This window comes from Neoarius graeffei, chromosome 3, assembly GCF_027579695.1.
Source record: "Neoarius graeffei isolate fNeoGra1 chromosome 3, fNeoGra1.pri, whole genome shotgun sequence".
NCBI classification, from domain to species: Eukaryota; Metazoa; Chordata; class Actinopteri; order Siluriformes; family Ariidae; genus Neoarius; species Neoarius graeffei.
The window spans coordinates 114130649-114156443 of NC_083571.1; the positions used below are offsets into that span (position 1 = coordinate 114130649).

At 45.2% G+C, this 25795-nt stretch overlaps 1 protein-coding gene across 1 annotated transcript in view; it reads right to left on the reverse strand.

The window, feature by feature from the left end:
* Positions 1–15994, reverse strand: part of apobb.1 (apolipoprotein Bb, tandem duplicate 1) — a 28779-nt gene extending 12785 nt beyond the window's left edge. The window contains exons 1-21 of the mRNA XM_060917919.1: positions 15940–15994; positions 15682–15711; positions 15371–15474; positions 15146–15291; positions 14786–14933; positions 14528–14680; positions 14251–14375; positions 14071–14156; positions 13535–13985; positions 13319–13433; positions 13078–13224; positions 12786–12997; positions 12422–12617; positions 12147–12323; positions 11780–11983; positions 8981–9148; positions 8673–8878; positions 7690–7869; positions 6826–6935; positions 6507–6714; positions 6226–6398 (exon numbers count right to left, since the gene is read on the reverse strand). Of these exons, the coding sequence (XP_060773902.1) occupies positions 6226–6398; positions 6507–6714; positions 6826–6935; positions 7690–7869; positions 8673–8878; positions 8981–9148; positions 11780–11983; positions 12147–12323; positions 12422–12617; positions 12786–12997; positions 13078–13224; positions 13319–13433; positions 13535–13985; positions 14071–14156; positions 14251–14375; positions 14528–14680; positions 14786–14933; positions 15146–15291; positions 15371–15474; positions 15682–15711; positions 15940–15994 (3394 nt within the window). The remainder of the gene's footprint in view (positions 1–6225; positions 6399–6506; positions 6715–6825; positions 6936–7689; positions 7870–8672; positions 8879–8980; positions 9149–11779; positions 11984–12146; positions 12324–12421; positions 12618–12785; positions 12998–13077; positions 13225–13318; positions 13434–13534; positions 13986–14070; positions 14157–14250; positions 14376–14527; positions 14681–14785; positions 14934–15145; positions 15292–15370; positions 15475–15681; positions 15712–15939) is intronic.
* Between the last annotated feature and the right edge of the window lie 9801 nt (positions 15995–25795).

A 25795-nucleotide genomic window follows, 5' to 3' on the forward strand; every position in this document is an offset into this window, starting at 1 on the left:
TTCGCGTTCGGCCAGCAGCTCCGGGACGCCTGCTGGCGGTGGCTGAGGGCCAGCGATCGCGACGCCGAGGGAATCGTCGACCAGGTGGTACTGGAACAGTTCGTTGCCCGCTTACCAGCAGGAACCGCGGAGTAGGTCCAGTGCCACCGCCCGGCGTCGCTGGATCAGGCAGTCGAGCTGGCGGAGGATCATCTGGCGGCTGTCCCGGCGGCAGGACAGCAGATGACATCATCTCTTCTCTCCTCTCTCTCTCTCTCTCCCCCTCCTCCTGTGTCCCGTCCTTGCCCCATTCCCCCACCGCGGAGGCGGGGACCGGCACCACCCCAGCCGGCCCGCCGCACCCGCGGTGCCCTCCCATTTCTCCCTTCTGTGTCTGTCTCTCCCCCACCTCAGGTGAGTGAGCCCCAGATCACCGGTGCAGAGGGAAAGCCCAGGCCGGTTTGCTGGCGCTGCGGGGAACCGGGCCACCTTCAACAGCAGTGCACAGCAATGGAAGTGGGCGCGGTGGTTCGGATCCCCGACGCGCCAGAGGCCGCCCTCGATCGGGCCGGAGCGTATCGCATACCGGTGAGTATCCAAGGGGCTACATATCAGGCGTTGGTGGATTCTGGTTGTAATCAGACCTCGATTCGCCAAAGCCTGGTTCAAAACGAGGCATTGGGGGGAGCACAAGGGGTGAAGGTTTTGTGTGTGCACGGGGATGTTCACAGCTACCCTTTGGTGTCGGTCCACATTATTTTCAGAGGGGAAAAATTTATAGTGAAGGCGGCGGTTAATCCTCGCCTTACCCACTCTTTAATTTTGGGGACGGATTGGCCGGGATTTCGGGGGTTAATGACGCGCCTAGTAGAGAGTGGGTCCTGCCATTTGACAGGGGGAGGTCCCGGTGTCGCTTTGGCGGGAGCAGCTGTCACAGAGCCGTCTACGTCATCTCCGCGTCAGAGCGAGGAGCCACCGGCTCCTCCTCTCTCTATTGGGGAATCCCTCGCGGATTTCCCATTAGAGCAGTCGCGAGACGAGACTCTGCGGCATGCGTTTGACCAAGTGAGAGTAATCGATGGTCAAACGCTCCCGCCGAACGCCACCCCGTCCTTCCCCTACTTCGTGATTTTGAAGGATAGATTATACCGAGTGACGCAGGACACTCAAACTAAAGAGCGAGTCACGCAGCTTTTGATTCCAAAGAGCCGCCGGGAATTGGTATTCCAGGCGGCTCACTTTAATCCCATGGCTGGACACTTGGGGCAGGATAAAACACTAGCCCGAATAATGGCCCGATTCTATTGGCCGGGGATTCGCGGCGATGTCCGTAGGTGGTGTACGGCATGCCGCGAATGCCAGTTAGTAAACCCAGTGGCCATTCCAAAAGCGCCTTTGCGCCCTCTACCGTTAATCGAGACCCCGTTTGAGAGAATTGGGATGGATCTCGTCGGGCCATTAGATCGGTCAGCACGAGGGTACCGCTTTATATTAGTTCTGGTGGACTATGCAACGCGATACCCGGAAGCAGTGCCTCTGCGCAATATCTCAGCACGTAGTATTGCAGAGGCGCTCTTCCGCGTCATCTCCCGAGTTGGAATCCCGAAAGAGATTCTGACTGACCAAGGCACTACGTTTATGTCACGAACACTGCGCGAACTGTATGGGTTATTGGGGATTAAGCCGATCCGCACCAGCGTATATCACCCACAAACGGACGGTTTAGTGGAACGGTTCAACCGCACCCTCAAAAATATTATTAAAAAATTCGTAAGTGAGGACGCACGTAATTGGGATAAGTGGCTCGAACCCTTGCTGTTCTCAGTGCGAGAGGTCCCCCAAGCCTCCACAGGGTTCTCCCCGTTCGAATTATTATATGGGCGTAAGCCGCGCGGCATCCTGGACGTGCTGTGGGAAAATTGGGAGGAGGGACCTTCACAAAGTAAGAATGAAATTCAGTACGTTATGTACCTGCGCGCAAAGCTCCACACGCTCACCCACCTAACTCAGGAGAATTTGGGGCAGGCCCAGGAACGGCAAGCCCGCCTGTACAACAAGGGTACGCGCCTTAGAGAGTTCACACCGGGAGATAAAGTACTCGTACTGCTGCCCACGTCGAGCTCCAAATTGATCGCCAAGTGGCAAGGGCCCTTTGAGGTCACACGGCGAGTCGGGGACGTCGACTATGAGGTGAGGCGAACAGACAGGGGTGGGGCGCTACAGATCTACCACCTCAATCTGCTGAAACTCTGGAACGAGGAGGTCCCCATGGCGTTGGTGTCGGTAGTTCCGGAGAAGGCGGAGCTGGGGCCGGAGGTTCAAAAAGGGACATTGGCATCACGTACCTCTCCGGTCCCCTGTGGAGACCACCTCTCCCCGACCCAACTCACGGAGGTCGCCCAGTTGCAGGCCGAGTTTTCGGACGTGTTCTCGCCCCTGCCCGGTCGCACTAACCTCATAGAACACCACATAGAGACGCCCCCGGGGGTGGTAGTGCGTAGCCGCCCTTACAGGCTACCCGAACACAAAAAAAAAGTGGTTCGGGAAGAACTTCAGGCCATGCTTGAAATGGGCATCGTCGAGGAGTCCCACAGTGACTGGAGCAGCCCGGTGGTCTTGGTTCCCAAGGCTGACGGCTCGGTCCGGTTCTGTGTGGACTATAGAAAAGTCAATGCGGTGTCTAAATTCGACGCGTACCCAATGCCTCGTATTGATGAGCTGCTCGATCGACTAGGCACGGCTCGCTTTTACTCGACACTGGATTTGACAAAGGGATATTGGCAGATCCCCTTGACTCCATTATCCTGGGAGAAAACGGCCTTTTCCACACTGTTTGGCTTACACCAGTTCGTCACACTTCCGTTTGGGCTGTTTGGGGCGCCCGCTACGTTTCAGCGGCTGATGGACAGGGTCCTCTGGCCCCACGCCACCTAAGCGGCCGCGTATTTGGACGATATTATCATTTATAGTAATGACTGGCAGCGGCACCTGCAACACCTGAGGGCCGTCCTTAGGTCGCTGAGGCGGGCGGGACTCACTGCCAACCCAAAGAAGTGTGCGATTGGGCGGGTGGAAGTACGGTATCTGGGCTTCCACTTGGGCAACGGGCAGGTGCGTCCCCAAATTAATAAGACAGCAGCGATTGTGGCCTGCCCGAGGCCCAAGACCAAAAAGGGGGTGAGACAGTTCCTGGGGCTGGCTGGCTACTATCGTAGGTTTATACCTAATTATTCGGACGTCACCAGCCCGCTGACTGACCTCACTAAAAAGGGAGCGCCAGATCCGGTCCAGTGGACGGAGCAGTGTCAGCGGGCTTTCTCTGAGGTAAAGGCTGCACTGTGTGGGGGGCCACTTTTACACTCCCCTGACTTCTCTCTCCCTTTTATGTTACAGACGGATGCGTCGGACAGAGGGCTGGGGGCCGTTTTGTCCCAGCAGGTGGAGGGGGAGGACCGCCCGGTCCTTTACATCAGTCGGAAGCTGTCAGTGCGTGAGGGGCGCTACAGCACGATTGAGAAGGAGTGCCTGGCGATCAAGTGGGCGGTCCTCGCCCTCCGTTACTACCTGCTGGGGCGCCCTTTCACCCTCTGTTCGGACCACGCGCCCCTCCAGTGGCTCCACCGCATGAAGGATGCCAACGCGCGGATCACCCGTTGGTATCTGGCACTCCAACCCTTCAACTTCAAGGTGGTCCACAGGCCGGGGGCGCAGATGGTCATGGTGGACTTCCTCTCCCGTCAAGGGGGGGGGGAGTCGGCTGCAGGCCGGACAGGCGCCCGGCCTGAGTCGGGCGGTGGGGGTATGTGGCAGCGGGGGCGTGGTCAAGCACCGGTCTGTGACAGGAGGGTGGAGTCAGGGAAGGTAAGTGGCAGAATCACTTCACCTGAGAGCAATTAACGTGTTTGTGTGTCTTCCCAGTGACCGCGCCCTATATGAGGAGGGAGAGTGAGAGCGAAGGGAGCTCTGCCCTGAACCAGACGCCGGTTGTGTGTGTCTGTCTGGCTGTTTGAATGAATGATTGTGTAGCTGAAAAGTCTAGCAATAAAACGCTATTTTGGAATCTGGTCTCTGTCCTGCCGTCCTCTGTGCTCCACCCACACATAGGGAGTCCTACAACTACCTTTCAGATTTTTCAAGCGTAGGTTATAAAAAGAATTTTCCCCGACACCCAATGATTTTTGTTTAGTGGACCAAAAGCTCCTGAATTCGAATCACAGACTTCCAATTTTATTATTATTTTTTTATAGAATAATTAATGAATTTAGGGCCACGTGGCCCTAAATTCTCCGCTATTTTTTCCTGCTTCACCATGATTCAATTCAAGATACTATGTCATGCATCACGTGGTGGGCTTTCCCCGTTCGCGCAAGGCATTGTGGGATATAAATTTGAAACAGGAGAAAAAAATGTCAGACATGAGTGTGCGAATGAAACGTGAAAGACCGACTACAGTAACGGAAAGCGAGAAGAAAAGACGTTATGTTATTGTGGCAGCGGGGGCGTGGTCAAGCGCCGGTCTGTGACAGGAGGGCGGAGTTGGGGAAGGTAAGTGGCAGAATCGCTACACCTGAGGACCGTCCTTAGGTTGCTGAGGCGGGCGGGGCTCACTGCCAACCCGAAGAAGTGTGCGATTGGGCGGGTGGAAGTACGGTATCTGGGCTTCCACTTGGGTAACGGGCAGGTGCGTCCCCAAATTAATAAGACAGCAGCGATTGCGGCCTGCCCGAGGCCCAAGACCAAAAAGGGGGTGAGACAGTTCCTGGGGCTGGCTGGCTATTATCGTAGGTTTATACCTAATTATTCGGACGTCACCAGCCCACTGACTGACCTCACTAAAAAGGGGGCGCCAGATCCGGTCCAGTGGACGGAGCAGTGCCAGCGGGCTTTCTCTGAGGTAAAGGCTGCACTGTGTGGGGGGCCACTTTTGCACTCCCCTGACTTCTCTGTCCCTTTTTTGTTACAGACGGATGCGTCGGACAGAGGGCTGGGGGCCGTTTTGTCCCAGCAGGTGGGGGGAGAGGACCGCCCAGTGTTATACATCAGCCGAAAGCTGTCAGTGCGTGAGGGGTGCTACAGCACAATCGAGAAGGAGTGCCTGGCGATCAAGTGGGCGGTCCTCGCCCTCCGTTACTACCTGCTGGGGCGCTCTTTCACCCTCTGTTCGGACCACGCGCCCCTCCAGTGGCTCCACCGCATGAAGGATGCCAACGCGCGGATCACCCGTTGGTATCTGGCGCTCCAACCTTTCAACTTCAAGGTGGTCCACAGGCCGGGGAAGCAGATGGTCGTGGCGGACTTCCTCTCCCGTCAAGGGGGGGGGAGTCGGCTGCGGGCCGGACGGGCGCCCGGCCTGAGTCGGGCGGTGGGGGTATGTGGCAGCGGGGGCGTGGTCAAGCGCCGGTCTGTGACAGGAGGGCGGAGTTGGGGAAGGTAAGTGGCAGAATCGCTACACCTGAGTGTAATTAACCTGTGTTTTGTGTGTGTTCTCCCCAGTAAACCGCGTCCTATTTAAGGAGGGAGAGTGAGAGCGGAGGGGAGATTGCCGAGAGGAGATTACGGAGTGTGTGTGTGTAAGAATCTCCGAGTGTTACTTGTTGAGTGCCCGACTGAAAAGTGCGGCAATAAAAGACGATATTTATCCTGATCTCTGTCCTGCCATCTTCTGTGCTCCACCCACACGTTAAACTCGCTACAGTTATATACGAAGGAAAGGAAACGCAGGACCAAACTAATAAATATTGGCGCTCAGCGAGCACCTCGGTGTGATCAGCTGTTCGTTTAGCGACAGAATGATGGAACTGTCAGTGCACACTCAAAGGTAAACCTGTAGATGGCAGTAATGCAACACTGTGGATGCCAGCTGCTGTAAAACCTAAAAGAAGAAGGTAAACCTGCGCATGTGCACACGGACTTCCTCTGTCTGCTTGGCTGCACGAAGCGAGCGATTTCATGCACATTATTTGCTTTAATCCCCTCAAATTAAATAACTTCCCAGCCACAGAATGGCCTGATATTTTGTGAGATGTTACAGAAATAAACATATATCACAAGGGCCACATTTCAGATGGAACTAAATTTCACCGATTTTATGAAATCCAAGGCCGTCTAGCTTTAAATGATTATCATATCATTAGATGATGACAATGATTCAGAGAGTCTGGCATAGCATTGATTGATTATGCACGTCTATTATCATTAATATTAGTATTAGTATTATTACAGCTGTAGTTGTTTGTAGAAACATACCATATTTTAGGATGAGTTTCTGCACTGATGATGCATCAAAAACCTTGAGGTCACTTTCAAGCTCCAGTGTGAGTTCCTCCTCACGCTTTAGACTGGCAGTCACTTTTGCATCGGTCTCAAGAGATGGGACAAGCAACTGAACCTGCAGCAGAGCATCTTTCATTGCCTTAATCCTGGAAGAGAGGATATTCGTTTGGGATGATGTGAGCGTTCCATACTATCAATATGTTTTAAAATTATATGCTCTAAGTTGCATCAACATATACAGTTAAAATGCATACTTTGCCTGGCCAATCAGAGACGCCTGAGGGATGTTCTTGTTGAGGAGGTCAATCTGGATGGAATGTGTGCCTTTGCTCTTAGTTTTTGGGTCGGCAGCACCAATTCGAATCCCAGCCTCGATGTCATAGTCAGGAATTTGGAGTTCAGCAGAAATGGTATACTTCTTTCTATTGAACAGGACCTTGGTTGTGGCCTCAAAGGTAGTTCCTGGGATTAGTGGAAGCAGATATTTATGGTTTCATTTTGGGATTGAGGCCAATGTTCAGCCAGACAGATTTAGGCATATTCTGCTGCTTTAAAATTAATATTCTATCATACCTTCAGCTTTTACATCAAATGTGATTTTATCAGTGTTCCCTTCATATGCGTAGTTAATAGAGGCTGAGTACTCAGAGACATCGGCTGTGGGGTGCAGCTCAATGGCAAATCTAAATACAGGAAAAACTAGCTCAGAACTTACACAGAGAGTGAGAGAGTGTGTGTGAGAGAGAGTGAGAGAGACAGAGAGAGTGAGGGAGTAAGAGAGAGAGAGTGTAAGAGAGAGTGTGAGAGAGAGTGTGCGTGTGTGAGAGAGAGTGTGCGTGTGTGAGAGAGTGTGATTGTGTAAAAGAGTGAGAAAGAGAGTGTGTGAGAGTGAGAGTGAGAGAGACAGAGTGAGGGAGTAAGAGAGAGAGTGTGTGAGAGAGTGAGAGAGTAAGAGAGTGAGAGTGTAAGAGAGAGTGTAAGAGAGAGAGTGTGCGTGTGTGAGAGAGTGTGATTGTGTAAAAGAGTGAGAAAGAGAGTGTGTGAGAGTGAGAGTGAGAGAGACAGAGAGAGTGAGGGAGTAAGAGAGAGAGAGTGTGTGAGAGAGTGAGAGAGTAAGAGACTGAGAGTGTGAGAGAGAGTGTAAGAGAGAGAGTGTGCGTGTGTGAGAGAGAGAGTGTGATTGTGTAAAAGAGTGAGTGTGAGAGAGTGAGAGAGACAGAGAGAGTGAGAGAGTAAGAGAGAGAGTGTGCTTGTGTGAAAGAGAGTGTGAGTGTGTAAAAGAGTGAGTGTGTGTGTGAGAGAGAGAGAGAGAGAGAGAGTGAGAGAGAGTGAAAGAGAGAGAGAGAGAGAGAGTGTGTGTGTGTGTGTGTGTGTGTGTGAGAGAGAGAGAGAGAGAGAGAGAGAGAGAGAGAGAGAGAGAGAGAGAGAGACGCTTACTTGCTGTCACCAGAAAGGGGAAAGTATGGGGAGGCGTCATTGAACATGGCATCTGAATATTGACGGGCATTGCAGTACTTCAGACCAGGGAAGAGAGGTTTACATTCCTTCACATCAACGTGATCCATCATAGCGGGAATAGTTTTAATTTTTTCACCAGTGACGGACACCATGGAGTTACTGTATAGATTACAGAACAAGACATCATACTGTTAATCTGTAATGCTGTATTATTATCTCATCTCATCTCATTATCTCTAGCCGCTTTATCCTTCTACAGGGTCGCAGGCAAGCTGGAGCCTATCCCAGCTGACTACGGGCGAAAGGCGGGGTACACCCTGGACAAGTCACCAGGTCATCACAGGGTGTATTATTATTATTATTATTAGTAGTAGTAGTAGTAGTAGTAGTAGTAGGAAGAAGAAGAAGAAGAAGCCTTTATTTGTCACAATGACACTCAAGCACACAGTGAAATTCATCCTCTGCATAACCCATCTGAAGCAGTGAACACACACATGCACACACACCCAGAGCAGTGGGCAGCCACACTACAGCGCCCGGGGAGCAGTTAGCGGTTCGGTACCTCGCTCAAGGGCACTTCAGCCCAAGGCCGCTCCACGTTAACCTAACCTGCATGTCTTTGGACTGTGGGGGAAACCGGAGCACCCGGAGGAAACCCACGCAGACACGGGGAGAACATGCAAACTCCGCACAGAAAGGCCCTCGCCTGCCACTGGGCTTTAACCCAGAACCTTCTCGCTGTGAGGCGACAGCGCGAACCACTACACCACCGTGCCACCCAGTGTATATAATACTGTACTTATAATACTGTAATTACACAACTATTCATGTTTTATTCCATGCTTGTGATGAATTTCTATTTTCAATTACATTTCTTTGTATAATGCTTAAATAGACATTGTCACAAAACAGCTTCACAGAACTCCAGGTGGAGGTCTAAATGTTACGTAGAAATGTTTTACCTCACACTAAGAAGCTTCACTGGGCTTTCAGGAGCAGGGATGGTCAGCTTGATCTGATTGTGGGTCATGGCAACTTTAGCTCTCATACCACTCTCATGGTAGATGTTGGTGTGCATCTCCAGGCCAGTGTGTACGTAGTCTGGGAGGTGAGCACCAATTTCAGTCACAAACTCAACACTAGCAGATGGCATAAACGCAATCTCACTCTGTGGATTAGAACAAATGTACAGTTTAAATTAATATTTGCATCCTCAATGGAGCATTAAATATATGCCTCTAAAAATGATTTTTCAAAAAATAATAGACACCATCTCTGGAGTAAATCTGAGTCCTCCTTTAACACCAGGTGAAAAGGTCCCAGACAATGCAACCCTCAGTGGAAAACCAGGACCGGTAGGCAGGTAGAACTCGTTGTCCATGAAGATGTAGTGAAGGAAAAGCTCATTGTCAGCACTTGAGAACAGACTCCTGACAAGCTGGATCACAAGGAAAAGATTAACAAATGTCACTTTTTTCAATCATTTATTCTTTTATACAAATATATTTGTCAATAAACAGAATTTTCTTCATCTCAAGTTGCATATTGATATTATGCAATGCATAAATTTTTTAGTCTTCTGTACAGTGTCTTGCAAAAGTATTCATCCCCTTGGTGTTTGTCCTATTTTGTCGCATTACAAGCTGGAATTAAAATGGATTTTTGGAGGGTTAGCACCATTTGATTTACACAACATGCCGACCACTTTAAAGGTGAAAATTGTTGTTTTATTGTGACACAAACAATTATTAAGATGAAAAAAAAACAGAAATCTGGAGTGTTCATAGGTATTCACCCCCAAAGTCAATACTTTGTAGAGCCACCTTTTGCTGCAATTCCAGCTGCAAGTCTCTTGGGGTATGTCTCTATTAGCTTAGCACATCTAGCCACTGGGATTTTTGCCCATTCTTCAAGGCAAAACTGCTCCAACTCCTTCAGGTTAGATGGGTTGCGTTGGTGTACAGCAATCTTCAAGTTATGCCACAGATTCTCAATTGGATTGAAGTCTGGACTTTGATTAGGCCATTCCGAGACATTTAAATGTTTCCCTTTAAACCACTCCAGTGTAGCTTTAGCAGTATGTTTAGGGTCATTGTCCTGCTGGAATGTGAACCTTCATCCCGGTCTCAAACCTCTGGCCGACTCGAACAGGTTTTCCTCCAGAATTGCCCTGTATTTAGTGCCATCCATCTTTCCTTCAGTCCTGACCAGCTTTCCTGTCCCTGCAAATGAAAAACATCTCCACAGCATGATGCTGCCACCACCATGCTTCACTGTAGGAATGGTGTTCTCAGGGTGTTGGGTTTGCGCCACGCATGGCATTTCCCATGATGGCCAAATATATCAATTTTAATGTATCTGACCAGAGAATCTTCTTCCATGTGTTTGGGGAGTCTGCCACACGCTGTTGGGCAAACTCCAAATGTGTTTTCTGAAGCAGTGGCTTTTTTCTGGCCACTTTTCCATAAAGTCCCACTCTGTGGAGTGTACGGCTTAAAGTGGTCCTATGGACAGATACTCCCATCTCCACTGTGGATCTTTGCAGCTCCTTCAGTGTTATCTTTGGTGTCTTTGTTGCATCTCTGATTAATGCCCTCCTTGCCCAGTCTGTGAGTTTTGGTGGGCGGGGCCTTCTCTTGTCAGGTTTGTAGTGGTGCCATATTCTTTCCATTTTGCTATAATGGATTTAATGGAGCTCCGTGGGATATTCAAAGTTTGGGATATTTTTTATAACCCAGCCCTGATCTATACTTCTCCACAACTTTGTCTCTGACCTGTTTAGAGGCTCCTTGGTTCTCATGTTTCTTGCTAAGTAGTGTTGCAGAGTCAGGGTCCTTCCAGAACAGGTTGATTTATACAGACATCATGTGACAGATCATGTGACACTTTGATTGCACTCAGGTGGATCCTAATCAGTAAATATGTGACTTATGAAGTGAATTGGTTGGACCAGCTCTTATTTAGGGGTTTCGTACGGAAGGGGGTGAATACTTATGCACACTCCAGATTTCTGTTTTTTCATCTTAATTATTGTTTGTGTCACAATAAAACAGCAATGTGCACCTTTAAAGTGGTCGGCATGTTGTGTACATCAAATGGTGCTAACCCTCCAAAAATCCATTTTAATTCCAGCTTGTAATGCGACAAAACAGGACAAACACCAAGGGGGATGAATACTTTTGCAAGACACTGTAAGTGATTCAATTTGCTGTCCTTCCCCTAGCTACTTGGATTTTTTTGTAATGTCTAAACCATTACAGACTTACTTACAGGTTAACAGAATACACTTTCCCTCACACCTTGTGTTGCAGTGTAAATAGGCTTGGTAAAAAATTTTAAAAAAATAGATATCTATGTCTAGGTTATGAGTTACATGGCAATTCTGTTTGTTCTTTACAGTCATTTAGAACTATATATTTGCTTTATTTACTTTTTTAAAAAAAAACTTAATAGTTGGCTGGATGGATAATTAACAGCTATTTCACGAAATCGAGTCATATATGAGCTGATAGCCAATGAGACGCGTAGCACACAGTTGGCTATAATCCATGTACGATGAGATTGAGTGGAATAACTGTTTTATTCTATCCACATTCACTGGATTTTGAGAAACAGAGCATTTTTATTTTTTGCAAATTTGATAAATAAAAACTTTGTACAAAACGTCCGACAAAATCATTTCCGCTTAGAATGTAAACAAACCAGCGAAATGACAGAAGCAATTTGTGAAAAATGTGATAATAATAATTCTTGAAGAATAAAAAAAGATATGTTCTTATCACCAAATAATTTTCCATATTTTGCTTTTTTTGTGGTTTTGTTTTTGAGTAGAGTTTTTATTTCATCCTCGGTTGGTTCAGTAATACGCTCCGCCATTTTGTTTTTCTCTACTCACGGTATATGAGCTGATATCCTAGTAGAAGAGTAGCCAATCAGAATGCACGATTGCTCATATCCAGTGAATGTGGATAGAATAATTGCACTTATCCATGTTGCACATGAAGTTTTATTCATGTACTCTAGTTACTTTACCCATTTATGAAATCAAGGTCTGAAAAACAGTACTCACATCCCTGGGGAACATCCTCAGGAGGTTTTCGGCCACCTTTGTCACAGAGTAGGCCATTTCTTCCAAATCTTTGGTTTTAAGATAGCCAAGCTCCGCACCTAGCAACCTCAGGTAGAGCATGGCTTCAGGGGCATCTTGGGCCTTCAGGTTCTTGATTAGCTTGTCAACGTTTTTGCTAATTTCTTTGATGATATTTTTTGATCCCTAAAAAAATTGTATACTAACCATGAACACATCCTTAACACACCAGTAGATATAAAACAGAAGAAGGAGATGGAGGAGGAGGAGGTGTGGAAGGATTTGATAGATAGAGCACTATCTATCCAGATCCCAAAACACCAGTGCCTGTTAATTATGTCTGACATACCTGTCTCTTTTTTCTGTCATTCAAGGCTGGGATCATGGTCTTGAGGATCTCATTAACTTGGGAAGGCATCTTATCAGTAGCATAGTAAATGGTCTTCATTACAGTATCAGGAAAGAAACCATTTGCACCAAACAAAGCCTCAACAGTTGGTTCAAATCCTTTACCTTCCATGCCAACCTGCAAGTGAGAAGAACAAAGAATGAAAAATAAAGAAACTACATTTGATGGCGCTATGGTTGGAACCACTGACTTTTAATTTGTGTGTGTGTGTGTACCTCAACCATGTCAATGTCATATCCAAAAGCATTAAGGGTCATTTCAAGCATGACTTCTGTTGGCAGTTTGTTTTCTTTGTCAAAGATCATGTTTCCCTCCAGAGATCCAATCTTGTAGTTACGAGAGTACTTAGTGGCAGCCATGAGATTTCCAACCTCATTGCCTTGAATGGTGTCAAGAATTTTCTGCCTCAGTCTAAGAAAAGCAACAGAAAAATTAAGCCTTTGTTTTATATCCTTAAGCAAGTCTGGACTTCCCAGATTTAATTCAAAGTTATGTCTTACACAAAAGAGCTCTAATACAATAAGTGGTCTCAGTGAACTTTTGTGCAAAATTCAACTTTGTTTCATTTATTTTACTCACTCTTTGGTCTCTTGTGCAGTAGAGCTCAGAATGTTGGTGAGATGAGATATTACAAAGCTCTTGACCTGCAGGTTTTCTTCACTCAGTAGAGCTGTGGTCAATTGTGCAAGTTCAGCAGGCTGAGGATCCTTCATGAGGATGAGGTAAGCAGCAATACGTTTCTGAACAGGAGCTTCTCTGTCCAGAAGAACCTGCAGTAGCACTGTTCTGCCCTGTAAACAGCATGCAGTGGTGTTAGATTGATCAAAGGAATCAAGTTGTGATGAGTGTTGCTTTGGTGGGAGCTGTATACCTCATCAGGGATGGGGGTCAGTCTGAAGACCTGGATGGCAGCTTGCTGGACCTTGGCAGAGGCAGCAGGTTGGTTAATGCACTGAATCACAGCTGACTTCAGGGGAGGACTGGCAGCACCCACAGCTTCAGCCATGTTTCCAATGACCTGCACAAAAAAGTATTACAGTATATGGTTATATGTAATCACAGGAATGTCAGGGATTCCACACAGAGATTGAATAGAAATACAGTGAACTTACCCTTAGAGTCAAATAGATGTGCTCCTGATCACCTGTGCAGTCCCCAATATTTTTACGGGCATAATCTGCCACTGCCTGGATTTCTGGGGTGATTCTTCCTTCTGTCTTATAGAGCCTGGTATAATCACATGATAACAGTAACGTGTAAGTGGTAACAACTCAGGAGCAGATTCAAGATGATTTCAATGATTATTTATCAATGTTTTAATACCCTACCTCCTAACAGCATTACTGGTAGCATAGTAAATGAGTTTGCTTGACTTAAACTTGGCCATCTCTAGCATTTCTTTGACAAGTGCACGAGATGGGTTGGGCACCATTCCCATGGCATAGACCGCAGTGTCAATTTCAGTGGTTGAACTTTTGACAGTCCTGAGGACTTTCATCAAGGCACTGCTGCACTCTGGTGTGCCACACTGGAACAGAGCCTGGTAGGTCAAAGAACGAGAGATTTCCAGAGCCTCGGGCAAAGCAGCAGATAGCGTCTCAGCATTCATCTTGCGGCTCACGGATACAAGTTTGTAAGCCAAGTGAGCTCTCTTTTGTCCGTTGGCAGTGTGCGAAAGGCCAGACAGCTCCCTCAGAACAGCAAGGATAGCATTTTCATCTTGACTTGGGCTCATATCAACACTCTCATCGAGGTGCAGGGTCTTCATGTTGGCCTCTTCTAACAAAGATCAGAAAGTCTAAAGTCAGTACATCTATTCTTTCTGACATAAGACATACTCAGTGCTCTTTCAGATGGGGCTTACTGTGATCAAATACTCTTTCGTTGTACTCAGTCACTCCCAACAGATACAGCATCTGTTTGCCAACACTGGTAACTCCATACTTCCCCCTGTTGGTGATTAATGAAATTACATCATGTGACAGTGATTAAAATGATTATAATTTAGAGCAACCTTACATAAGCTATGGTTTATATTACTCACTTAGAAGAAAAGGGCACAAGGAGATGGTCCTCAGTGCAAACACCAGAGGTCATGTGTTTCTGCTCATTGTCAAATTTATAGTTGCAAGTCTGCTTGCTTCTAATAAACTGAGCAAGTGGGTAGTGCTGAAGGAGACAAAGAAGAAAGTCTTTAAACACAGCATCTGACCTTAATGCACTGCCATCATGATATTTGAATCACACAGTTTGAGCAATTCACTTACAAACCACTTACAAAAAAAAAAAAAAAACTTTTAGAGAGCTCACAGTAAACTTACCATGCCTGTAATGATAGCCAGGGGGCTGGTGTGGTCCTTGATTGGCCTGAACTGATCACATCTCGACAAGTCCCTGTTGAGGGTCACATCAGTGGCGATATCTTCTCTGGTGTTCACAGTGTAATCAGTATTACACAGACCATAGATGGTAGGCTGGTTTGGGAACAAAGTTAAAATTATCGTAGGTTTATAGTAAAGGTACGTTGTTTTATCCCAACAGGAAATGGTATGTATTTTTTTTTTTTAATCTAAACTGACCATTTCCTTATTCTTTTCTTCTTGGAGCACAGGCACAGCCATAGCAGAGATGATACCTCTCTTGATGTTCAGGATGTTGATTAGCTCATCGTCCTCAGGGAAGAGCTTAATATCATTATCACCTTCTACAATGACCTTTAATGGGTTCCTGAGTAAGAAAGCACAGATTTGTGTGTGTGTGTGTGTTATCAAATTCTTATCTTTCACCTTAATAAATAATTTGAAAAGTTTGCTGTCACATTTTTCTGACATCATATCTTGGCAGAAATTGAGCTTTACTTTGGTACATTAAAAGATTTTTGGTGCACCACTAAGACTAAAAAACAAAAAATCCTTTTGCACATCGTTATTCCAACGTACTTCTCCATTTGAGCCTTGAAGGCCTCAGCACCAGCGGTGGGTCCAAAGACTGGGTTCCCATCTGCATCAACATTGATGACCTCACTCAGCGTGCATTCATTGGTGTACACAATGAAGTGACATGTACCAGGGACCTCAATCTCAACCTAGAATACATTAGAATAGTCAGGGGCCATTTTTTCCAGAGTAGATCTTGGACAGTCTGAACACTGAGGTCCTTTGTACCTTGCAGCTGAACTTGGGTCCGTTGATAGCTCCGTTCAGTGTGTTCAGAGACTCTGCTTCATAGAGGTACTCGTACTTGTGAAAGCTCTTGTATCTTTTAGCCACTAGGGGGAGATAAGCAACATTTAATTGCACCTGTTTGATAGACCTTCTATACCACAGAAGTAAAAGATGCAACCAGCAGAGATTTTTTTGCTTGCTTCATAATTAATTGCATTATTTATCTTAAATGTAAATAGTTAATATTTCTATACTGATCACATAGAAATCTAGATAGCAATCTTCTATTGGCAGTAATACAAGGTACATACAAAGGCAGACTGCTTCGTCATCTTGAGCATCTGCAAGCAAAAATTAAGACGCATTTTAGAAAAAAATGATATTAATCAAAAGTAGAAACAAATTTGCTCCTTTGTTCTCTTCAGATACAGCTTTATGCCTTTTACACACTTCCACATAAAACATTTATGATTTCTTATTCATTTAAAATTATGTAAATTTCTGGGGTTTTTTGATGTGATTTTTTTTCAATATTCTGGCAGAGAAAAAAAAAATATACTAATACCTACCAGTAAAGATGATGATGCAGAAAAGCAGCAAAACAAAGAGTTTAGTATCCCCCATGACGGGTTCAATAAACTCTTGCTTTGCAACGGCAGCTGAGTACTCTGGATGGACTGACTTATGTCTTTTTCCTGGTCTTTTATACTCCAGCCAGAGTGGGAGGTGAGATTGGAGCAGCAAACAGTTCAGCCCTGCTCCAAAGTTCAGACCATCCACCTCTCTGGCAGGACAAAGGCTATACTTTCATTAAATGAACTAGTTTAATGTTGGTCAACTGATGGACTGCAGATGTCAGCTTTTTGTCCGACTTAGCTTCAATAATTTAGTTCCTATAGACGTCAGATAGGCACAAGATTAGATGTTTCGATTATTTTTTAATGTTTTTCATCATTATGCTTCACCAGTTCTACATCATTATTACTACTGATCTCTCATTAAACTCATTTACACAAGCACTTCTTTACTGTGTTGGAATTCTCCTTAAGAACATTTATTATTTGTTTACTCAGATCTTAGCATATTCTCTCTCTCTCGTTGATGTTGAATGAAACCACCATTAAATGCTACTGTCCAAGCAGGAAAAAGAAATTTCAGTATAAAATTTGGGAAAGCCATGGCTTAATGGTTAGAGAAGCAGCTTTGGGACCAAAAGGTTTGATTCCCTGGACCAGCAGGACTGGCTGAAGTGTCCTTGAGCAAGGCACCTAACCCCCAACTGCTTCGGCAAGAGTGGTGGCGTACCTTGTGTCTGATTAGCCAAAGAAAAGCTGATGATGTGATCATCAGTTCGGGTGGTACCTGACCAAAACGAACGAACCGAAATGAAAATGTATACAATTAGATTTTACTTTGTCAACTGTCTGGGCTGTGTTATTATCTAATGTATGCCATAAGGTATCATGTCAGATTATAGTAAACACTACTGGCAAAAGACTTTTTTTGCTTATTAACCGAGGATAGACCCTGTGACATAGGATACATAGGACATGTACTCACTGAGGCTACATCCACACGACAACGGCAACGAGATTTTTTTTTTAAATATCGCGTCCACATGGGCAACGGATCAGTAAAATTTCAGGTACATATGGCAACGCAACGCTTGCTGAAAATGATGCAATACACATTCCACACCTCTACGTGCGCTGTAAGACGGCCCCATCGGAGACACCAGAACAATAGAAGAAGTAGACGCATGCGCATAAACCCCTTCTTCTATCTATAGCATTAGCCACATAAAGTTTTGATTATTAATCAGTAGCATAAAATGAAAGACATGGAAAGAGGAATGAATGGGGGTAGATGGAAGATGGTACGCCAACATTCTGATATCCTCCAGAATTCTTTAATGGTCCGGAATAAATTGAATGCTACACGTTGATGGATTACTTTGTTCTTCTACGCCCTTTTTGAGGAATGTATTGTCGGACTTAAACCAACATCTGAAGAGGTGAGATCGCTCCTTTTTTTCCTATTTTTGCTGGCGGGATTGTTTTTGTTTTTAGAAAGCGCACGGGTGGTGCGCGGTTATACTGCTTCCGCAGTGTTTGGACTAAAGACTCTGCCCTAAGGGCTATTCTCTCTCTCTCTCGCTCTCTCTCTCTCTCACTTTGCACCATTACACAATAAATATTCACAGTGAAAATATTTTGTAAGCGCGTTTCATGAACCAAGTTATAGGATTTGTTGACAACTCGCATCGAGTTCGTTACACTTCTACCCGGCGTGAAGCACTGACAGTCATGTGGTTGTGACGTCATCGTAAACAAATCCGTTCTACTCATCCAGACGACTTCGCAACGGCGCCGTTGCCAGATTTTTTCACTCTGGAACCCGTTCTCAAAAGATTTCGTTTTGGGGCACCCAAAACTCCGGTGCCGTGTGGACGCCAGGCCGAAACGATAAACAATTTTATCAGATTCACCTGAATCCGTTGCCATGTGGACAGGGCCTGAGTACTTTGAGATGTATTTTGCTTTGTGATATGGTGCATTATCATGCTGGAAGTAACCATTAGAAGATGGTAAATTGTGGACATGAAGGGATGCACATGTTCACCATCCATCCATCCATTATCCGTAACCGCTTATCCTGTGCAGAGTCGCAGGCAAGCTGGAGCCTATCCCAGCTGACTATGGACGAGAGGTGGGGTACACCCTGGACAAGTCGACAAATCATTGCAGGGCTGACACATAGACACAAACAACCATTCACACTCATGGTCAATTTAGAGCCACCAATTAGTCTAACCTGCATGTCTTTGGACTGTGGAGGAAACTGGAGGAAACCACAGAGAGAACATGCAAACTCCAGACAGAAAGGCCCCTGTCAGCCACTGGGCTTGAACCCAGAACCTTCTTGCCATGAGGCAACAGTGCTACCCACTACACCACTGTGCCGTCCACATGTTCACCAACAATACTCAAATAGGCTGTGGCATTCAAGCAATGATTGACTAGTATTAAGATGCCTAAAGTGTACCAAGAAAACATTCCCCACACCATTACATCACCTCAACCAACAAGGCAAGTTGGGTCCATGGATTCATGTTGTTCATGCCAAATTCTGACCAGCTATGTGCATCAGCAAAAATCAGGATTCATCAATTCAAGCTACATCCTTCCAGTCATCAACTGTCCAGTTTTGATGATCCTGTGCCCACTGCAGCCTCAGCTCTCTGTTCTTGGCTGACAGAAGTGGAACTCTACGTGGTCTTCTACTGTTGAAGTTTCTACATGTTGTGCATTCTGAGATGCTTTTCTGCTCACCATAATGGTACAGAGTGGTTATCTGAGTTCCTGCAGCCTTTCTGTGAGCTCAAAACAGTCTGGCCATTCTCCATTGACCTCTCTAATCAACAAGGCATTTCCATCTGCTGAACTGCTTCTCACTGGATGTTTTTACTTGATTGCGCCATTCTGAGTAAACTCTAGAGACTGCTGTGTGTGAAAATCCCAGGAGATCAGCAGTTATAGAAATACTCAAACCAGCCTATCTGGCACCAACAATCATGCCATAGTCAAAATCACTGAGATCACATTTTTCTCCGTTCTGATGGTTGATTTGAACGTCACCTGAAGTTGCTGGCCCGTATCTGCCTGATTTTATGCATGGCATGATAGATAATTGCATGAATGAGTAGGTGTACAGGTGTTCCTGATAAAGTGTTTGATGAGTGCATGATGAAAACAGTATTTCAAATGGGTATTATTGAACAGATCACTGCAACCTATCATTGACCTTTTAAGAAGCTGATGGCTCAGCAAAAGGAAAGGAGGTATCTCTTCTGGGCTTGTACTCCAAACTGTATATTCTGTAAATACTGTGCTTACTGATAGGAAAGCTACCACTCATTTCATCTGATCCTGGTTGTTGTTGTTGTTGGACAAGGTACACTCAATCAATGCATGGTCACGTGAGAGTCATTGATCTTTTCATTCAAAGACCTTTGAGTTATTAACCATTTTTGCACTAAAGGAATTTTAAGGATCTGTCTAGCAGAGGAAGCATTGTGTTTACATTGAGTATTTCACTGGGTATCACCCAATGAAAACATTTACACCGTACTTCCTGAATATGATTCGATATCCCTACCCACACTTTTTAACACATATTCTAACAACAGGCTGTATATAGGCATGAAGAATGAGAAGGTTGGTGTGTGTGTGTGAGAGAGAGAGAAAGTGTCCTGGAAGATGAAGAAAAGAAAAGGGGTGAAATGATAGAAAGGCAAAATTAGACATACAGATAAACTGGGGTAGAAAATTTATATAAAGGATCAAAAGCTTTTTTTGCTTCAAACTTAAAAGCCATTCATTCATTCTTTTATCTATTAAGGACGTAATATGTTTAAACTGCATCCAAACGGTGACCATATGTCTCATCTCATCTCATTATCTGTAGCCGCTTTATCCTGTTCTACAGGGTCGCAGGCAAGCTGGAGCCTATCCCAGCTGACTACGGGCGAAAGGCGGGGTACACCCTGGACAAGTCGCCAGGTCATCACAGGGCTGACACATAGACACAGACAACCATTCACACTCACCTTCACACCTACGGTCGATTTAGAGTCACCAGTTAACCTAACCTGCATGTCTTTGGACTGTGGGGGAAACCGGAGCACCCGGAGGAAACCCACGCGGACACGGGGAGAACATGCAAACTCTGCACAGAAAGGCCCTCGCCGGCCCCGGGGCTCAAACCCAGGACCTTCTTGCTGTGAGGCGACAGCGCTAACCACTACACCACCGTGCCGCCCTCGTGACCATATGTATTTTTGTAAAAAAAAAAAACAGTTGCAGGAATAAAAAAGAAAAGGAGATGCAAATAAGAATCCTGAGCTGAGCAGTTCTTTATTATTGTGAATAAGGTCTGAGTAACCAGAAGAGCTGCAGTGTCTTGCAAAAGTATTCATCCCCCTTGGTGTTTGTCCTGTTTTGTCGCATTACAAGCTGGAATTAAAATGGATTTTCAGAGGGTTAGCACCATTTGATTTACACAACATGCCTACCACTTTAAAGGTGCAAATTGTTGTTTTATTGTGACACAAACAATAATTAAGATGAAAAAACCCTATAAATCTGGAGTGTCCATATGTAGGTATTCACCCCCTTTCATGTGAAACCCCTAAATAAGAGCTGGTCCAACCAATTCACTTCATAAGTCGCATAATTAGTAGATTAAGATCCACCTGTGTGCAATCAAAGTGTCACATGATCAGTCACATGATGTCTGTATAAATCAACCTGTTCTGGAAGGACCCTGACTCTGCAACACTGCGAAGCAAGCAACATGAAAACCAAGGAGCCTCCAAACAGGTCAGAGACAAAGTTGTGGAGAAGTATAGATCAGGGTTGGGTTATAAAAAATATCCCAAACTTTGAATATCCCATGAAGCGCCATTAAATCCATTATAGCAAAATGGAAAGAATATGGCACCACTACAAACCTGACAAGAGAAGGCCCCGCCCACCAAAACTCACAGACCGGGCAAGAGGGCATTAATCAGGGATGCAACAAAGACACCAAAGATAACACTGAAGGAGCTGCAGAGATCCACAGCAGAGATGGGAGTATCTGTCCATAGGACCACTTTAAGCCGTACACTCCACAGAGTGGCCTTTATGGAAAAGTGGCCAGAAAAATGCCATTGCTTCAGAAAACACATTTGGAGTTTGCCCAACAGCATGTGGCAGACTCCCCAAACACATGGAAGAAGATTCTCTGGACAAATGAGACTAAAATTGAACTTTTTGGCCATCATGGGAAACGCCATGTGTGGTGTAAACCCAACACCCTGAGAACACCATTCCTACAGTGAAGCATGGTGGTGGCAGCATCATGCTGCGGGGATGTTTTTCATCTGCAGGGACAGGAAAGCTGGTCAGGACTGAAGGAAAGATGGATGGCACTAAATACAGGGCAATTCTGGAGGAAAACCTGTTCGAGTTGGCCAGAAGTTTGAGACTGGGACGAAGGTTCACGCTCCAGCAGGACAATGACCCTCAACATACTGCTAAAGCTACACTGGAGTGGTTTATAGGGAAACATTTAAATGTCTCGGAATGGCCTAGTCAAAGCCCAGACTTCAATCCAATTGAGAATCTGTGGCATAACTTGAAGATTGCTGTACATCAACGCAACCCATCTAACTTGAAGAAGTTGGAGCAGTTTTGCCTTGAGGAATGGGCAAAAATCCCAGTGGATAGATGTGCTAAGCTAATAGAGACATACCCCAAGAGACTTGCAGCTGGAATTGCAGCAAAAGGTGGCTCTACAAAGTATTGACTTTGGGGGGTGGGGTGAGTGAGTGAGTGAGTGAGTGAGTGAGTGAGTGAGTGAGTGAGTGAGTGAGTGAGTGAGTGAATAGACACTGTATGCCAAGATTCAACTTAACACTTTTAGTTTGGAATTTTTTGATGAGGGATATAAAACAAATATACCATGCACTGAGAGGCGCCGGTTGAAATTATGGATTCTCTTCGGTGACTGGCATTCTCTTCGGGGCTGCGTCCCTCACAAAATATTACTTCACAGTCACCTCAGAGAATCCATCATTTCAACCAGAGTCTCTCAGTGCATGAGATATTTGATGAATATGTCACTCAGATCCATGATGTATTTCATATGAAAAATACAAGGTTTTCAACACGAGAAGATAAACTTCATATCTTCAAGCCAACGTGTGATTTTCTTTTTATTATATAGACACATTCACAAACAAAAAGTACGCAAATTAATCAAAACAAGTCATCAATTTCCTCATGAGTGAAGACATTGGAAAATATGTTACTCAATGTCCCAGATGTAATTCGTACGAAAAATACAAGTGACATATTTCCCAGTAAAACACTTGTGTCTATGTAATAAAGCACATTATAATAAAAAAAATTAATGCCATATTTTTTCCCTAACATGCTGTAATGTTATGCCAGCATATTCTAGTTAAAATCTATTGGTATGAAACACATGGCCCTCAGTTTCATAGAGAACAACAGTGCTGGAGATCCTATTAATCACTACACATTCACAAGTATGTGCTCTCAGAGTACAGGGCAAAACTTTTTTTTTTTTGCTACCCAACTCGATATAAGTCTTATCATGATCGTGTGTAAAAGTTCACCACAAAGTTCATAGCTCTGATAACGGCATGGGGAAGGTTTCTTTCAGCCTTCTAGAGAGAATATAACACTTTCATTTCACATGAATCTTCATAAAGGAAACATGTACAAATAATACATTGTCTTCTTGTGGTAATTTATTTTTAAAAAAATAGTCTAGATTACTGAAATCCACACTAGATGATGAGGGCTAATATGGTGATAGAACATGGTGAAGGATAACATGCTGAAGGTGAAAATGGTGAGGAAGAACACTGTCAGGGGGAATGTAGTGAAGGAGATTATGCTGTGGTAGAACACAGTGAAGGAGAACATGTTGAGGGAGAACCTCTAGAGAAAGAGCACAGTAAGGGAAAGTGTGTAGAGGCAGAACACAGTGAGGGAGAACATGTTGGAGAACTTGTAGAGGGAGAGCACAGTGAGGAAGAACATGTTGGAGAACATGTACAGGGAGAACACAACAAGGGAGAACATGTTGGAGAACATGTAGAGGGAGAGGACAGTGAGGGAGAACCAGTTAACTGAAGTTCTTGACCTGTATCTGAATGATTTTGTGCATTGTGTAATACTCCTTCGCATTGAAAGGAACCAGCTGAGGTGGTTTGGGCATGCCCAACTGGGAGGAGACCCCGGGGCAGATCCAGGTCACACTAGAGAGATTAGATCACTTGGCTGGCTTGGGAATGCCTCGTTGTCCCCCAGAAGCCCTGGAGGAGGTGGCCAGGGAGAGGGAGGCCTGGATATCTCTGCTGGAACTGCAGCTCAGACCCAGATAAGTGGCAGAAAAATGGATGGATGGATGGATGTTGTCAACTATAATCGACAGTTCCATGATTTGGGAAAGAAATTATTAATTTGAAGGATACTTAGATAGCTTACTCAGCCACATTACAGATAACTATAGAAGCTCAGGATTTGAGTCAAATAATTTTCTGCAAATTGAAGTTTGTTGTAATATTTTGTGAATGAACAATGACTTCTTTTTCCAGCAGACCGTTTCTGATTTAACTCTGAAGACAGATGCAGTTATTTGGATTCTTGCCTTGTCCCAGTGTTCCAAGGACAGGGAGCACCTTACCTTGTACCTTGATCAGGTCACTACCCGTCCGGGTCTGCCTGCTCATGAGCTGACGCACGATTCTTAGCAGTGCGCAGGATGTGGCGCCAGTTGGAGCGATCTTGAGCTCTAAGGGAAGCTAGAGTGCTATCAAGACCAAGAGCTACAAGGTCATCCTGATAAACTTTAAGGAGGGAATTTCTCGGGCGGCCAACACTTCGAGAACCGTAGTTCGGGATCCAGTCGAGCAAGAATTTAGGAAACCGGTGGCGGGGCATCCGGACCAGGTGTCCAAAGTACATGAGGCGAATATGCTGCATGATGATGCCGAGGCTGCAACAACCAGCTCTTGTCCTGATCTCTCGATTAGTGATGCGATCTTCCCAACGAACCCGTAGGAGTCTCCGCAGACATGAGTGATGGAAAGAGTCAAGACGTTGCACTTGTTGTTGCTTCAGGGTCCAAGATGCGCAGCCATAGAGGAGGGGAGTAACAACCCTGCACTCATAGATCTTAATCTTAGTACCAAGGGACACACCACGGTTAATCCAAACGCGATTAAGTATGTTGAATGCGTTTGATACGATGCCAATTCTGATATCGATTTCCCTGTCTATAGAGCCATTGCTGGAGATCGTCGAGCCAAGATACCGAAAGTGGTTAACTTGCTCAAGACTCACCCTGTCAACATCAATGTCAAGCATCTCAGAGAAGTGGAATGGGCGCTGAATGTGATATTTCCCGATGAGCATAGTTTTTGTCTTGCTGGAGTTGATTTTCAGACCGGCACTCTTGGCGGTGTCAGAGATCAGCGAGGTTGTTTCTTGCAGGCCTGATGGAGAGCTATCCAGGATGGCAATATCATCTGCGTAGTCCAGGTCAGATATATAGATCCTGGCCCTCCAGGTTGGGAGTTTTGCGCAGGGGCAGCTTCCCTGCCATGTAAAAGCTTATAGCTACAGAAACTCACAAAGGACAGAGAGCACTGCATCTGTATCGACCAATACCCTGACCAAGATGAAGGGCGTACTGAAAATGAATGAATGAGGTGTGTAGGTGTGTTTTCACCATGAAGTTCATACATAAGGGTTTGGGTTTTTTGTTTTTGCTTTGCTTGTAAGTGGCTGGTCTGGTCCCTGGTCTTCTTCTCATGTATTGCTCAACGATTATTAATTTCCTAAAGCTCAGAAACTGACAAACGTTTGCTTTAGCATGCAATGTATCCACTGATTCCATTGGCTATATTGGTCATATAGTGGCAACAGTGCTAACCATTACACGATGGTGTAGTGGTTAGCATTTTCGCCTCACAGCAAGAAGGTTCTGGGTTCTGTGTGGAGGTTGCATGTTCTCCCTGTGTCTGTGTGGGTTTCCTCCAGGTGCTCTAGTTTCCTCCACAGTTCAAAGATGGGGCAGCCATGACCTGAGGTTGGGCTGAAGTGCCCTTGAGCAAGGCACCTAACCCACAACTGCTCCCTGGGCGCTGTAGCATGGCTGCCCACTGCTCTGGGTATGTGTGTGTGCTCACTGCTCACTTGTGTGTGCGCATGTGTGTGTTCACTGCTTCGGATGGGTTAAATGCAGAGGTTAAATTTCACTGTGTGCTTAAGTCTGTGCTTGAGTGTACGTGTGACAAATAAAGGCTTCTTGGCGTCTTGACTTCTAAACCTCTGCCACTGGCCAATGCAATGTGCCATGTTTTCTCTTAGCTGGACTCTATCAGATCTGAAGTGAACTACAAGCACGATTAGCAACCAACACTGGATATTTCTGTGTTCTGAGCCTGTTTATTACACTCTATGTCAAATTATTTTTACCAGAGGAATAAAATGTAGAAAACATGCAATCTCATAGTCACCAATCTTAAAAAAAATACAAAAATAAAAAATAAAAAGACATGAATCATGATTTTTTTAAAGAACTTACAAAGAATATGCAAATATTACAATTCATAGTCAAAGGTAAGAAACAAAAACATATTATTAAACTTGGTTAATGCATGTTATATACAGTGCCCTCCATAATTATTGCCACCCCTTGTAAAGATTAGTAAAAAGGGTTCGAAAAAAATGCCACCTTTTGGTGAAGTCGCTTCATCGCACACTGAAAAAAAGAGAAAAATCCAACCTTTAATTGAAACAAATTTATTCAGAGAAAAACAAATCCATCATCAAGAAATATTTT